This window comes from Littorina saxatilis, linkage group LG2 (assembly GCF_037325665.1).
Source record: "Littorina saxatilis isolate snail1 linkage group LG2, US_GU_Lsax_2.0, whole genome shotgun sequence".
Taxonomy (NCBI): Eukaryota; Metazoa; Mollusca; class Gastropoda; order Littorinimorpha; family Littorinidae; genus Littorina; species Littorina saxatilis.
This window is the reverse complement of record NC_090246.1, coordinates 41,949,361-41,965,324: the sequence shown is the minus strand read 5'-3', so window position 1 is coordinate 41,965,324 and position 15,964 is coordinate 41,949,361. Positions and strand designations below refer to the sequence as shown.

Genomic DNA, 15,964 nt, shown 5'->3' with positions numbered 1-15,964 from the left:
TGTGTTGTGTGCTTTGTTACTGTGTGTTGTGACACCTTGATTTGATACAGAAGAACTGTGGAAAATCTAGTATGGATCATTTGAGGTACATGTACCTTGGTACAGGGTGACCCCCCAAAAATGCAACCCACAAAAATGCTTATTACTTCTACATCTTTTGGCCGAATTACTTCATATGTGGTGTACATTAACTTCAGCTTATGCACGACCTGTCCACAAAGTGGCACGTTTTTAGGTTAAATGATCTGACTTTTGTGCAATTTCAAAATAATTAACTCGTTCCAGGTGCAAAATGATGATTCTTACAGGTAAGCTAGGAGCAGTTCAGCTGTTAACCACATGCCACGATTACTAATTAGCTAATCTATGTTTGCTAATAACAAAATATAAATTCAAGGTAAGCATTACTTTCTAGCCTGCCACTGTCCTTTCTCAAAATCTACAACTAAAGGTTTAATCCTCCGTTTGTTAATTATTCGTTTTTAACTGTGACATCTATCTATATATACGACGTGTGTGTGTGTGTGTGTGTGTGTGTGTGTGTGTGTGTGTGTGTGTGTGTGTCCGCGATGCACGGCCAAAGTTCTCGATGGATCTCTTTCAAATTTGGTGGCCATATTCAAGTACACCCCGGACACAACCTGGTCGATGAGATATTTCAACACGTGCTCTCAGCGCACAGCGCTGAACCGATTTTGGTTTTTCTCTGGATCCATTCCCAGTAACTCTTCCTTATCTTCTCCAGTGTTTTCAGCGTTTATCTCCCTTCCTTCGTGTGGCGTCAATCCATATTCCCGTTTCTATTTTTAGAAGGTCACTGTCGACAACGCTCAATCCATATTCCCGTTATACTATTTTTAGAAGGTCACTGTCCCGGCAAAGCCGGGTATTACTCTTCTCCAGTGTTTTGCGCGTTTATCTCCCTTCCTTCGTGCGGTGCGCCGGCGTACACCCGGCAAAGCCGGGTCCCCGGCTCAGCCGGGTATTTGGCTCGACTTCTTCCCGGCGAAGCCGTACCCGGCGAAGCGGGTATTCATCTAGTTTTAGACATACATGTGTATCCAAACGAAACGAAGAAGTGTATGACCCGAATAGATTGAACATACTAAAACATTAATTGTTTATCGTCAGGGGGTAAGGGGAATAACCCTTAAGCTGATCTGTATATGATGATTCATGTTTCATTTTAAAGACTTGACTTCATTGTACAACATAGCATAAGCAACACGTTTACATTATACGGGAACTATAGTGGTTTGATACACATATTTTGCCATTCCATCTGCTTTTGCACAGGCAAACAACAGAACAGCGATACAGAATTAGTTATTCTAAGGATAATCAATACCTTTTTACATTATACTTCAGGCAACGAGGATGCTTGCTAGACTGAGACAAGCCCATGGTTGTTGCAGCAGTCTCTGTGCAAAAAGCGTTGTGATGTGATGTAAATTAACAAGGACAATGTCCCCAGCAGTTCTGGTGGTTGTGTCTGTAGCAAGAAAGACGCTGCTGTTAAAAAGAGTGTTGCACACAGACACAGGCACAGACACTGTGTTGCCTGTACACTTTATCAATGAATTGTGTTGAAAGCAGTCTGGCTTGCTGATTCACGTCTTAATTCTTGCGTGCGAGGTTGCCTCGATGCTGCTGTTGAACCCAGCGATAGTTCTGGTGTGCTAACTGAAGCCATAGTTTGTGTGCGTTGTGTTGAAAGAAGCTTGGTGTCCTGATTCACGTCTTGCTTCCTCTGTTTCTGATATTGAAAACAGTGCCAGTTCTGGTGTACTAGCTTGGTGAAGCCATAGTTCTCAAGTCAGTAGCGGTGCTTGTGTTGAAAGCAGCTGGACAGCTGCAGTTGTATATATACGAGCGTATATATAACTTGTTTCGGAAGTTAGTACGATTTCATCTTTCGCCTGTGTACATATTTCCCCCTCGACATAATACTCAAGACTGAAATGTTGTTTCCTGGTAAAATTAAGAAGTGAAATTATTAATGGACGAAAAGCATGTCAGTTTCTTGCATGTGAAGAAAATTGGTGGTAAAATTTAATAGATTTCACCCCCTAAATCGAATTCTTCGAAAACGTGTACTGAGTGGTTACGTCCCTTGAGTAAGAAGGAAAACATTTTAGGATGAATCAAATTTCTAAGTTAAATAAAACAAATAGGTTGGACAAATTTGGCCCCATGAATGTAAGGTACACAAGGTCGCTCATCAGTACTATCGAAGGGTGTTTTTTTGTTCAGTGAGAAGCGAAATATCAACACGGCGAAAGATGAAAACGTCACAACGGCAGCGCACCAGCAGACGTTGGTCAGTGACAGTGGTGCCACGCTCTCCACAACGCGAAGCCCTATCAGAAGGTCCAGCCTAACCGGCCAGGGCATGACCAGACGTCCGGTAAAGACCTGAACCATTACACAATGTACATTTAACGCCAGCTTCAATTGCCTTAAAGTTAGTGCTTGGATCTCACTACAGTGTATTGGTCTGTAAAATTATGTTTAACAACTACTGATATATATAATTTGTAAGCGCGGCCAACTCGCTATTGCTATTGACCTATGAAAACAAAAAGGTTCAACGTTCATTACACATTACCTCCTTTGTCAGATAAACATGGCCGCAAAACTTTATTAGTTCCAATACTGATGTTTAGAAAACTGTGTTCGCTGTAATCTCTGATTAGCTAGAATACTCTTGCATACATCAAATGTCTAATCTTGAACAGTTATCTCCCCATGTGTCGTGCACACACAGGAAAGGCAGGTATTGACCAGTAAGAACGTATCAACCCTTAGTTTTTGACAATTCGTGAAACTGTTCTTTCTACTTTGACTATAAGTTTAACACATAGGCGGACCAGCAACATATAGTGCACGTGGTATTTATTTCAAAAGGTGTTCATTATACATTATACGGTAATTATTGTGGTGAATGGCTTGTGCAAAAACTTGCACGAAGAGTGCCAAGAAAAAAGTCGGGAGGCAGTTGTCCCGGCTGCAAAGGTGGAAGGCAGTTGTCCGGGGGGGAGGGGGGGGGGGGGGGGGGGGGGGTGGCAGTAGTCGGGGGGCAATTGTCCGGGGAACAGCATTCTACTTACAAGGAATCCGGAGTGAGACAATTCATCCAGAAATTCTGACCAAAACATGGACTGGTAACATTTCAATCAACTGCACATGATGTGACTTCGATTCATGGCTTGCCCTGACAGGCGAACAAAATAACGTTTCAAAGGAGAACGACCCACAAGAGCATTTAAACCATTCTGTCCCTGCGATACAATATTGGATAAAAACGTGTATCAAAAATGAATATCCACTTATTCATTGTGCGAACCCAAGGGAATGTTTAAGACCAGTGACGATGCATGCACTTTTAGTCTGTTGAAATCATGACCCAAGTATTGAAATTGAAACATCATGTTCACACACAGGAATTCTGTAAATCAAAAGTGCTCGTAAGTGGACACAACAATGATTCCAGCAAATGAAACCACTGATCGAGCAGCTGGTTTGAATGTGACAAAAAGACTGATTAGTATTAAGAGAGTGAGTTACAAAACTTGGCTGAAAGCACGTGCAGTTTGCTTTTCTGTCACAGCTCACCTCGCCTCCTGAGTTCAGTACTCGCCTCGTCTCCTGAGTTCAATTTCTTGTCGCTGGGTAATAACAATGTCATTTCTATGTTTTACTGAACACGGTGTTTCAGTGCTCTGTTCCGGCATGGGTTTCCCGGATCCCCTCACTTTCTATATAGATTGAATATGTTTTATCTTTCTTTCTTTCTTTCTTTCTTTCTTTCTGTCTTTTTCTTCCTTCCTTCCTTCCATTCTTTCTTTCTTTTTTTCTTTTCTCTATCTCTTTGTTTGTTTGTTTGTTTCTTTCTTTCTGATAATTCATTCTTTATTTTATTCATTCTTTCTCCCCCGAAAGTGGCGTATGGCTACCTAAATGGCGGGGTAAAAACGGTCATACACATAAAAACCCACTCTTGCAAAAACAGTGAATGTGAGAGTTTCAGCCCATGGACGAAGGAGAAGAAAAAGATTCATTCTTCCTTTTTATTTATTCATTCATTCATTCATTCATTCATTCATTCTATACTGAATTCTGTCTTTCATTTCTTTCGTCTTTCTTCTTTCTGTGCTCGAATGCAGTTTTTATTTTTTCACTTCTTTCTTTCTGTTTGTGTTTCTTTGGGTTGTTTTTATCGTTTGTTATTTTGTTTGTTTGTATTCTATTTGCCTAAAATAAATAACAGCCGAAACAACACGCCAGCGGTAGGTTGAACATGTTAACCAGGCCGTATACTTGTTTTTTTCTGCAACGTGTGTGTGCGTGTGCGTGCGTGCGTCCGGCTGTCTGTCTGACTGACGGTCAGATTGTATGTCTGTCTGACTGACGGTCTGTATCGGTGTCGGTATGTTTGTCTGTGTGTCAATATTCGTCTGCCTGCCTGCCTGCCTTTCTGTCTGCCTGCCTGCCTGTTTGTCTGCCTGACTGCCTGCCTGCCTGCCTGTCAGTCTTTCTGTCTGCCTGCCTGCCTGCCTGTCTGTCGGGTTTGTCACGTCTCTCTCCCTCTCACTCTCTCCCTCCCCCCCCCTCTCTCTCTCTCTCTCTCTCTCTCTCTCTCTCTCTCTCTCTCTCTCTCTCTCTCTCTCTCGTGAAAATAAAATTTGACTATTTGATCTCTCTCTCTCAGTCTCTCTCTCTCTCTCTCTCTCTCTCTCTCTCTCTCTCTCTCTCTCTCTCTCTCTCTCTCTCTTCTCTCTTCTGGCTCTCTCTCTCTCTTCTCTCTTCTCTCTTCTCTGAGTAATGTTTGTATTTTAGTGTCAAAGAATTACATGTAGCACCTTCTGTCAAAATGAAGGCATTGATATTGCGCATATCCGTTCTAAAGCACTCAAGGTATTTTATAACGCCCACACAGTGCCCTATGCAAACTTTGCTTCAATACCTTGGGATAGCTGCAGCAAAGTTTCTCTGTATCACTGTGCTGCTCAGGTGATTAACTAAAGCTACTTTATATACTCCCCTTGAAAGGTCATTTAACGTGTCCAAAGACTATCGTTGTGTAACAAATAATAAATGACAATGTTCCTAAATTTGTACAATTACAGTACTTCCAAAAATTGCAGAAACTTGGATGAAAAGTAAATGGCCTTTTTTAGCCCAGCTTTCTGACAGACTCTGGGAGTTTCACAGACTAGTTGTGTTTTTTCTTCCGCCGAAAAAGCAGAAGTTTCCGCCGAAAAAAAATGGGGGAGGCAAAAATGGTTCTAAAAACTGAATTAAATGGCAAACTTGGAGCTAAGATGACACCAAATTGCACCATTTGGTTTTTTTGGAGAGAACAAAATTCCGGGGGAGCATGCCCCGGACCCCCCTAGTAAGGCTAGGTGCTTCGCGCCGTCGACTTTGTTATTACTTACAAATTTTCAGCCTTTTTTACAATTTTTAATTCCCATGCCTGATTATCGCAGGGAACAAGTTACCTATTAGGAATACGCTCAGAAAGGAGGGGTGCAAGGTCACAAGTTTATTCATCACATGGGGACCACGTAAGGTATATGAATAAAATTATGTGGGACTAGACAACTCCGCCCTGACAGCTAAAGGGAATGGAACTCTTCCTACCTTGAACCATTACATCGGCGGTTGTCTCCCTTCTCTCTCCGTTCGTCTAGGTGCAATAGATACATGTACATCTATGCCGGTCTGTGTCACTCAGTCAGTCTCTAGATGTGTGTTTGTGTGTGTGTGTGGAATGAAGATTTAACATATGAAACTAATGTCACGGGACTTCATGTCACGGTGCGGGCCGCGTGTGTGTCTGCCCTGCACAATGATAACCATGCTCCTTGGCGGCGTTTGCCGTAAACTGACCGAGACGCACAGAAGAAGTGGTAAGTAGATGTTACTGTGAAAGAAGGCTGAGACTATGTCCACCGGCCACTAAAAGACCCGGGGTTGAGTCACGTGCAGACCACAGGAGCTTGTATCAAAGCGCCGGTCGATCTACTCCTTTCTAGAATTCTCCTTCCTCGGTACTATTTGTCAGTAGGGGAAAGGCTCCTAATATGGACCGGCTCCTAATATGGACCACCTCCTGTTCTGACAAACTAACGGCGCTAGAGCACTCAAAACAATTTCATTCGCTTTATTCACCATCTCTGGATGAGTTGCACATGTCAAAACAGTTGCAGAAACACACCCTCAAAACCGTTAGGCTTTTTCGCTTTTTTTCACTTTTGGCAGCGTTCACTCTAAATTTGCCGCCTAAAACGCACTCGTTTCTGTCCACAGCCAAAGCTTTCATAACACAAAAATGGCTATATATGACAGCTAAGGCAGTATTTGTTACATTTTAACAGTGTGTACCCCGAGTTTCTACTGCAAACAAAAAATAATAGCAAAACCTCAAAGTATGTGTGAGTCCCCTAATATGGACCACCTTCAACAAATCGAAGAAAATAAAAACTAAAGGCAATTTTAATTAATTCATTAAGAAGCTTGCTGAAAATAACGTATAACTAGCCCTCGAGATTTCAAAAAAATATAACAAATAGTCTTTTTTTTGTGGAAGTTGATAATTTCACTTATTTTCACTCTGTTTTTGATAAGCTTCTTCAGTTTCCTGGTGCACTTCAAATAATGCTCTCATCAACCCGAAACAGCTAAATCTAAAGCATATTTGAATTAGTCTTACTTGCACACTAATTTGTATCATGTTATTTTGAAGTATAGGTTTTTTTTTACAGTGATTCGTGAAGGCCGCTTCACTGGTCCATATTGGGCGCCCAGGCTCCTAATATGGACCATTTGTGATTTTTTTCTGTATTTAATTTTTGCTGAAGGTCTATCAAAGCTATTTCACTCTAATTAGGCCTAACTGTTCAACTAAGAGAGAAGGACTACCAACCACAAAATGAAACTTCTTCGCAAGAAAACAAGCTAGTTATCAGCAAGAAACAAAAAGTGGTCCATATTAGGGGCCCTTCCCCTACTACTTTATCTATCCTGTACTATTATTACTAGCACTGATGAGTACTAGAAGAAGAAATACATAAAGGATAAAGGGGTAGATCGACCGGCGCTTTGATACAAGCTCCTGTGGTGCCAAAAGCTATTACAACCACAGGTGCGTTGGTCGGCTTGCTGGCATCGGAAGCAACGACGACTGACTCGACACAAACTTCACGTTTCTGCATACGCGACAGATCTACTCTGGTATCCAGTCCACCTGTCTAGCCGACTTCTGTCAACACACTCTTCGAGGCGGCAGCGTTTGATCACATGAAGGACGGTACGCTTGACTCTGCGAGCGCATCATACAATGTAAGTTAGGAAAAAATGAAATTACGATACGTGTCAGATCACAGTTAAATTTAGCGACATAATGTTTGACCCTTTTTGCAAAGATTACAGTAACATATTAGGCGCTCAGTGGGAAACACGTATCCCTCTCTCTCTCTGTCTGCGTGACTACAAAATATGGGCTTGGGGGATAATGAAATAAGACTAAATCGCTGAATTTTACTCGTACCTTCTCAAAGGCTGCTGCTTGCGAGACAGTGCGAATAGAAGTCTAAATTACGCATGGCAAGTGCACTTGAAACCTTTCACTGGACCGCGTATCAAAGCAAATAAAAATTGATGTTGGAATTTTGAAATCGACCTCGTAATAAGGGAGACAAATTAATCCAAATAACATTTTATTTTTATTTCTTATTATGTTTTACCAGTTAGGAGTTGACGAAGTGAGCTGTGTAGGTGTGGATGGGAGAAACAACTAGCTGTTCGAAAACAACTGCGTCCGTTTTCTTTCAACGTGTTACTCTCTTGGTCAAGCGGTACATCCAAGCTCATTGTTTAAAACTTAACTATTATATATAATTATAATGAAAGCTAAATGTGTTTGCCGACGCCCGTGCGTTCCGGCGGTATGCATGAATGCGCGTACTGCATTTGAGAATCTGAATTACAGCCGCTCTTTCACGAACAACGTTACCAGCACTTGTCCTTACTTGAAAAGGAAAACTTAACTTGTCAAGAAAAGATAACGATGCTTAGTTGGATTTGAGCATCGATCCGCCCGGCTTTTTTCCTCCTGCTAATTCGTTTGCATCCTTGCCTTTGGAGCTTCTCGTCGATTCTGGGAAAGGGGTGGGGAGGGGGGTGGGCTGGGGAAGGGAGAGTGTGGGCGTGGGAGGTGTGGTGGTGGTGGTGGTGGCTAGCAGAGCCTACAGCAGGAAAACGCCAGTTTGAGACGTCTCAGAGAAATAGCACAGCGTGATCTCTGAGTCTTGTGTCCTGACCATAACTATGTGGTGTCACCGAGAACTATCGGAGCGCGCGCGTGTGTGTGTGTGTGTGCGTGCGCGCGCGCGCGCGCGTGTGTGTGTGTGTCAGTGTGTGTGCGTGTGTCACGGTGTGTGTGTGTGTGTGTGTTACTGGTGTGTGTGTGTGTGTTAGTGTTACTGTGTGTGTGTGTGCGTGCGCGCGCGCGTGTGTGTGTGTGTGTGTGTGTGTGTGTGTGTGTGTGTATGTCTGTGTGTCTCTAAGCCGGTGTATGCCTGTGTCTATGTGGTGATGATGGTGATGGTAATAATGATAAAAAAGTAAAGGTGAAGATGATGGTGGTGGTGATGGTGATGGTAATGATGATGATGATGATGAGGATGAGGATGAAGATGATGATGAATTGAGGAATAGAAATCCTACTATGCATATTTTGCTGCCTGGCATGTGCCGAAGCGGAAGGATGGTCGTATCTGATGCCAAAGCCTGGACGGAGTCAGTGTTGCTTCATGACGATCTACAAGATAGTGTACACGGGAAGGGAGGTGGGGGGGGGGGGGGGGCGTTAGAGGACAGGCCAGGCTTTAGCCCATTATTTCATTTCATTTACTCTATTATCCCAATGCTGGGAAATTCCGGTCGCTTCCCTCGCAGTAAAAAGCTACTGTAGCATCAACACTAATCGCGCTACACCGCTTTCGGGGGGGATTTTACGTTTCGTGTTTTGCAACATCACACAAAAGAGGAAGAAACATAGGCTATTGTCATCATTTTCACGACTTTTCACACATAACGAGCTGGGAATCAATATGTTTGGTTGGTTTTATGACAGACCAGGGTTTTTTGTTGGCCCGAGAGAGCCGCATTTAGTCTTTTATTTCATCAGCTTTATTGACCGAAGCCGGAGGCCAAGGCTGATAAAGATTAAACAGAAGACGACACACACACACACACACACACACTACATAATTCTGCATGTATTTAATGCAAACGCGCGTGTCTATGATTCGTAGGCTACTTATTGTTGTACATGCACTGATACAGATCAACTTGCCGGCAATGAATACAAGAAAATTTGCTGATTCAAATCAGCAGGTTCCCAGACGTTCCTTCATGTAATTTTTAGGTGAATGGTCAAAGTGGTTTCTTGCACACACTCAGTCATCTTGCACAACAATGCAACACAAAGGAACTTAGTCGATAAATATCGACAGGGGGCCGACAAATGGTTTAAATGTGAAATGTGTGTATATGGGTGTGGGTCTGAAACAAACAAACAAACAAACAAACCATGTGAACCCCAAAGTCATGCGCCCACACGAACACACACACACACACACCCACGCGCGGGCGCTGTAGAACACACACATAATATAGTAACAAGAAAAATGTTCATTCAAAATGAACAGCGTCGATGCAATGTCCACCAAAGATTTATTTTGGGAAGTGTTAAAGGTTAGGGTCAAAAGTTAATGAATTGCATGTTGCAGTTGGACAGAAATGAACAGGTGTTAATTGATAAACACATTGATAATGGCTTTTGAGAAAATCAATCAATTCTGCAAAGGAATTAACTTGATGACATCAAAACTGCAGCGCCATTTGAAGAATGGTTACCATTTCTGTTTCTTTGATGGGAATCAAACAAATAAAAACATTGACTATCCAAGTTACCATGAATGCCAATAGTTGACTCCTGAAAAGTAGCAAGGATATAATTTGAGACGATAAACGCCTGATGCAATCCCTCCTCAAGGTCAGTCAACTCAAAACCTTCATCATTCGCAACATCAGTAGGCAACACAGCGGGATTCGTATGTCCAGAAATCATGTCGAAAAAATATTCCATTTCAAAAGCATGTCCAACCACAGTTGTTGGCAAGTGTTCGTGTCCGAGGTAGCCTTCAGTGTGTGTATATGTATTCATGTGACAGAGAGCGTGACCTCATTCTTCAATCCTCTCTCTCTCTTCTTTCTCATTCGAACGCACACACGCAAGAACGTAGCCTACGCACGCATGCACGCGCACGCTGACACACACACACACACACACACACACACACACACACACACCCCGCTGACGCACAAACCACGCACACACACACTGACTGTCGGCAAGCATCTCTTTTTGTTTTCTTTACCTTTGTTTATTGTGTTTTCGATATTTGTGTTTATTTTTTGCTTGACTTATCTGTTTTATTTTAATGTTTGCTATCCATATCGTGTGATAAATGTTTCTTCTCAGTCTCCGAGTCAGTTTAGTTTCTGCACGCCGCTTTGGTACTCCTTGTTTTTCTAACTGGTGTATTGTGCGCGATTTGCGTATTTATTTTTATTCCTTTCATATGCTGTTGAAGTGTTGTGGGTGTTATTGTCTGTATATGCTATGTTGCGTCTGTGTATGCCTACAAGAATTTGCATTCGCTCTCTGCCAGTACAAGTCCAAACTTTATTGGGTGTAATGTGCCTGTGGTCTGCTCGCAGTCGCGAGCACAAATAGTTTTCAAACATTCCTCCAGTGAGCCGCCGCGCGCTGCGACCTGAGTAAAGCGCTTCTTTGGTCTCTGGCAACGTTGAACTGCGCTGATATGCCCAGCGACGTGCGGACAAAGTGATATCGCCCCGCTGGCTATTTTTACCGCTGGCCTCGGTCGGGCTTTGCCACAGAAACTCACGGTTTGGCCTGTAGGTAAAATGTACAATGTATTTTCTGATTTGTGCACAAAAGCTATTTTTCTTTTTTCTTTTTTTTAACATAACAATGTTTAATGTCACTGTTTGTTTAAAAGAACATGGTCACATTTGTAAAAAAAATGTTAAATTAGAAAATAAATAACATTTTGGTTCATGATTTTTCCTACACCTGTGCTGAAAATAAGAAATAAAAATGTCGGTATATAAGTCACTCAAATACAGGTAAGTATGACTGGCTCGGTTTGAGTTTGTTACGGTTGACCCTGCACAATTCGACCTCTGATGTTTTTGTTGAACAATTTCACAACTTCCTGTGTTACACAAACTCAGTGATGACCAATTTTGCCTTCACCCCTCCCATAGGGTGACGGATTTCACAACTTTCTACAGATGAACAACAATGTTGCCTTCACCCCTCCCATAGGGTGACGGATGTCACAACTTTCTGTGTACACAAACTGATGACGTATTTCACAACAAAATGGCGCTGCCCATGGTCAACCTCGATACTAGTTCCGGTTCCGGAATGTCACCGTTCACACAGGCAAATGCCTCCGCATAACCCAGACCTCTGGGTCTGGGAATAACGTGCGTATAGTTTCTCAGCCAGTTGCAGATTCTGGAGGGGAAAAGTCCACACTTCACGCTTACCATAATTATTCTTTTTAAGTATCGTTCCCATTATACAATTATTCTTCACAGTGATACAGAATTAGGCAAGACATGTAATGGGGAACGTGACACAATTCATCGTTTATCGAGTCCATCGAATTAAAGAAGAAAAGAAACGAAAAGAGAAAAGCCGTGTGTTCGTTTGTTCAACTGAGTTACTTTGACTTCACTGCATCCAGTTGGAGTGGACACAACTTTAACACAGCACTGTGCTCGCAAGCAAGCTGGCGACAAGAACAACGACAGACGTTACCAGAACACTAGCGCCACCATCGTTCAAAGCATGGTTATCTCCGGCCTTCATGATGAAGTCTTCCGCATACTCCATTGCCGCTTTCATCAATTTTGCATCCGTGGCGTTTTCATATTTGACTCTGATCGGGTACAAGCCCGCCATAAACTGAGGGTTGCTCAGCAAGGTTTGGATGATGTTGTACAGTCCCGCCTGTGGGCCTGAATCCCCGTGGTCACGTGGTGGGAGCACGCCGTTCTTGATGGCGTTCAGAAGGCCCTGGTTGGTGCCGCTCGCCGAGCCTGACTGGCTGCTCATCTTCCCTGTTGTCAATGGTTAAAAACATCATGTTGATAAAGGTTTTTCAATACTCTCTGGACCTGTCTCTTTCTCTCTGTCGTTCTCTCTCAGTCTGTCTGTCTGTATGTCTGTCTGTCTGTCTGTCTGACTGTCTGTCTGTCTGACTGTCTGTCTGTCTGTCTGTCTGTCTGTCTGTCTGTCTGTCTGTCTGTCTGTCTGTCTGTCTCTCTCCCTCTCTCTCTCTCTCTCTCTCTCTCTCTCTCTCTCTCTCTCTCTCTCTCTCTCACACTCTTCAGTTATCAAAGCAGTATACCCGCAAACAAACAGACGACAAGAACGACAAGGTTGTGCACTGATTGGTTGAAATCACAATAAATATCAGTTTCAATGCAATCAACCCCACGCTGCGACTGCGTACCACCCAGATGAGTGGGACCCATTTTCGCATCGCACACTTCAGCCCAGAGCACTCGCGCCACCGTCAGAGGCAGCTTCCCTTACCTTGCTTCAGGTAGTCCTTCAGAAAATCGAGAGCCGCTTTCTCGCTTTCTTCCTTCGTGGCATTTTCATATTGCCTTCCTACACGGTTCATATCCGCGATAAACTGGGGGTTGGTCAGCAGGTCGTGAACTATTTTATACAGTGCAGGTGTGCCCAGGCCTGGGTTGGAAGCGTTGATGGCCTGTATAATGGCAGGGTTGATGATGATGGTGGCGGAGGCCGTGACGCTGTGGGGGTTGCCTGGACCGCCTGGTAGTGAGTCGTTGGTTTTGCTGCTGCCCCCATGGTCCACTCGTGAAGCTGTGATACCTTTAGAGAAAGGGAGTAAACGATTACTTTTTGCGCGCTTACAGAATGTTGACAAAGGCTGTGCAATACCCCAACCACATCACATCGAACTCAGTTCAGCTGTAGGCTTAGACTGAAGATTTCATTTTTATGATTAGAATAGTTATCTCCTGAATAAATATCAAAACGAACTACGAAAATACTAAATTGTGGAGTAAAGCAACAAATAAAAGATAAAGAAAGAAGAAGTGGTTTGTGAAGCAGTGTACATTTAAACGAGAATGTAGATACTCAGAGCTCACTTCCAGCCTTATAATTATATAGTGCATGGTTTCCTTAGACCGTGGCGTTTACGACGATTGATGACAGTTTTTTGTTGTTTTATAGCGGCGATGTACAGTTTTTTTTAATTTCTGGCATGTCTAGACTGTCATCCCGAACAAGACTTAATCCACAAGGATGAATGTCTGAAATCAGACACAATTCACCATCAATCTCAGCTCTCCTAATTCGTTCCTGGGTCTACATGACGAGTAACGTTTCGCAGAAATAATGGCACACTTTAATATCATATTGTATTGCTACGTGAATTTATCAGCAGAAATGTAGAACATAAAAACTTGAAACGTACAACGACGATGCGACGATTTTATACGCGAACTTTTTCCTGCCATCCTCAAGATAAGCGAGCACATGAATCACCACAGGCGTGTACATGAAATAAGTGCATATAATCCACTTGATCATGTCCCAACAAGCAACGATGCCGCGGCTTTCTATGTAGAATGGCAATTTTTTTGCAGAATTATTTTCACAAATTGACACTGGTGTCAGTTACAAATTCAATTTAGCAACAAATTCCTACTCCGCACAAAAAGTAGTCAGCCAGTGGATGTTTGGTATGTCCCCGAATATAGGAATGTCAATTTAATCTCATGTAAAAGCTCCCTACGTCCCGTGGTAGTTTACAAGATTGTTGAAACGGGAAGGAAGAAGAAGAAGAAAAGAAAAGAAGAGAAGGCGAGAAGGCAGATGCTGAACGAGCACGAAGAAGGGCCGAAAGTGTTAAAGAAACAAACAAACAATCAAACACTTCGCGTATGAGACGCCGTCCTAAGTTCAGTACATCTGTCCGTCAGCCCGTTCAATCCTCCATAGGCCTGTTTGTCCATGCATCCATCTATTAAATTAATCGTGGTTTACTTACCTGACAGACATAACAGAAACACTTTGATCATCGGCAATGCCATCATTATCATCGGGCAGATCAGATTCTTCGCTCCCTTTTCTTTTCTCTCCTCCAATGTTTTAGCACGTTCGCAGGTCACACAAATGTTGGAATTCACTGCAGCTTTACAGCTTTATACACTATCTGAGGTTCCTGAGGCCTAGACCCTGATCATTTTGAAGGTGCTGTCCGTTGAATAAAAACTCGACCACTCCGATACCGTTGCCTATGTTCACTGTTTTGTCTCCCACCTTCGGGTACTCAAGTCTGATGATGAGTTCATTCAATCATTCATTCATTCATTCATTCATTCATTCATTCATTCATTCATTCATTCATTCATTATTGTATTCATTCATTCATTCATTCATTATTGTATTCATTCATTCATTCATTTATTCATTCATTATTTATTTATTCATTTATGTATTTATCTATTCATTTATCCATCTATTTATTATCAATCTATTTACTTATTTTTCATTAAGAACATTCGAGCACCCTGTCTTTCTCTGATTCAACCACAGACTATTGTTCCTAATTGGTTAGCTCGACAAGCAGCGTGTTACTGGTAAAAACCAACAACACCAGTTTGTAGCCTCTTTTTAAAACATCATGATAAATTCAACAACAACAACATAAATATCGTGTTGTTGTCTTTTTAAATAAATATTGATCTTCTTTATTTCTTCCTATCTCAGTATCAATGTCTTGTTGTATCCGCCTGTCTGTGAGTGCATGTGTTCATTCCAATGTTTCTACACTCGTGTCTGCTTTGGGTTTGACTTTGAGGCCATTCCACCTCTGGCAGTCAGTCTTTAAACTGTCTTCACTTTTACCAGATTGCTTTCCTTCCTGTGCACATTATGTCATTTTTTCCCGTTGGGTACAGAGTGCATAATTCGTTTGCCTTAATATTGTGTTAAATTTTTTACTAAGGATGTAACACATGAAGCTCGAAGAGATAAGCCATCTGGATAGTTCCTTTAAACGACTAAGTCAAATTCCAGCGTTGATGTGCAGCAATACTGCGTGTTTAGTCCGTTATGTCGCAATAGACCTACGATCTCCGTAACTTTCGCGTTTGTTTCGAAATCTGTGAAGTTTAAATCGCTTACTATACGTGATATTCTCCTGAGCGCAGCTGCACATCAAAGAGTGTTAAAGCAGTTAACCAGAAAATTGTGCGTGTTATTATCCATCCGATATTTCTATAAATAAAATAAAATACCCCAAAAGAAGTCGGGGAGTGTTTTTGCTTTTAAGTCGCTGGTCAATAATCTGTTTTACTTGCCCTCATTGTTGTGTCAAATGATGACAGCTTGTTGCTCAACCTATGTGTCGAACAAAGCAACCACTAATTACACAGAGGGAGAAAATAAAGGAAACAGAAAACTGCTGTGTACGTGAAATAGCTGCTTTCCATTGCTCATTTCCTTTTTCAACGCACCCTTAACTCAAGTGTTCCACTGTTGAACACACTTTCTGTAACCAGTTGTGAACACAGTGTGATATACTATATAAATATACTTACAAAAGTAGCACACATGGTAAACACTAAAAAGCGTTTACCATGTGTACTAATTTTGGTGGTAGAATATTGTATGCCATGGTATCTCACACAGTGTTCTCAACTGGTAACAGAAAGTGCGTTCAAAAGTGGAATACTTTACTGAGTTTACAGTGCGGAAATATCTAATCAAAGGATCATAGGAAGGATCTAGGAACGAAGGAAGGGT

The 15,964-nt window shown here is 42.3% G+C and overlaps 1 protein-coding gene across 1 annotated transcript; it reads right to left on the bottom strand.

Annotated features, from left to right (window-relative positions):
* Positions 1-9,276: 9,276 nt before the first annotated feature.
* LOC138959013 (uncharacterized) lies at positions 9,277-14,458 on the bottom strand. Its single transcript, XM_070330370.1, has 3 exons — positions 14,205-14,458; positions 12,710-13,018; positions 9,277-12,231 (listed from the first exon to the last, which is right to left on the bottom strand). The coding sequence occupies exons 1-3, from the start codon at positions 14,254-14,256 to the stop codon at positions 11,873-11,875; spliced, it is 720 nt and encodes a 239-aa protein (XP_070186471.1). The 5' UTR covers positions 14,257-14,458; the 3' UTR covers positions 9,277-11,872.
* Between the last annotated feature and the right edge of the window lie 1,506 nt (positions 14,459-15,964).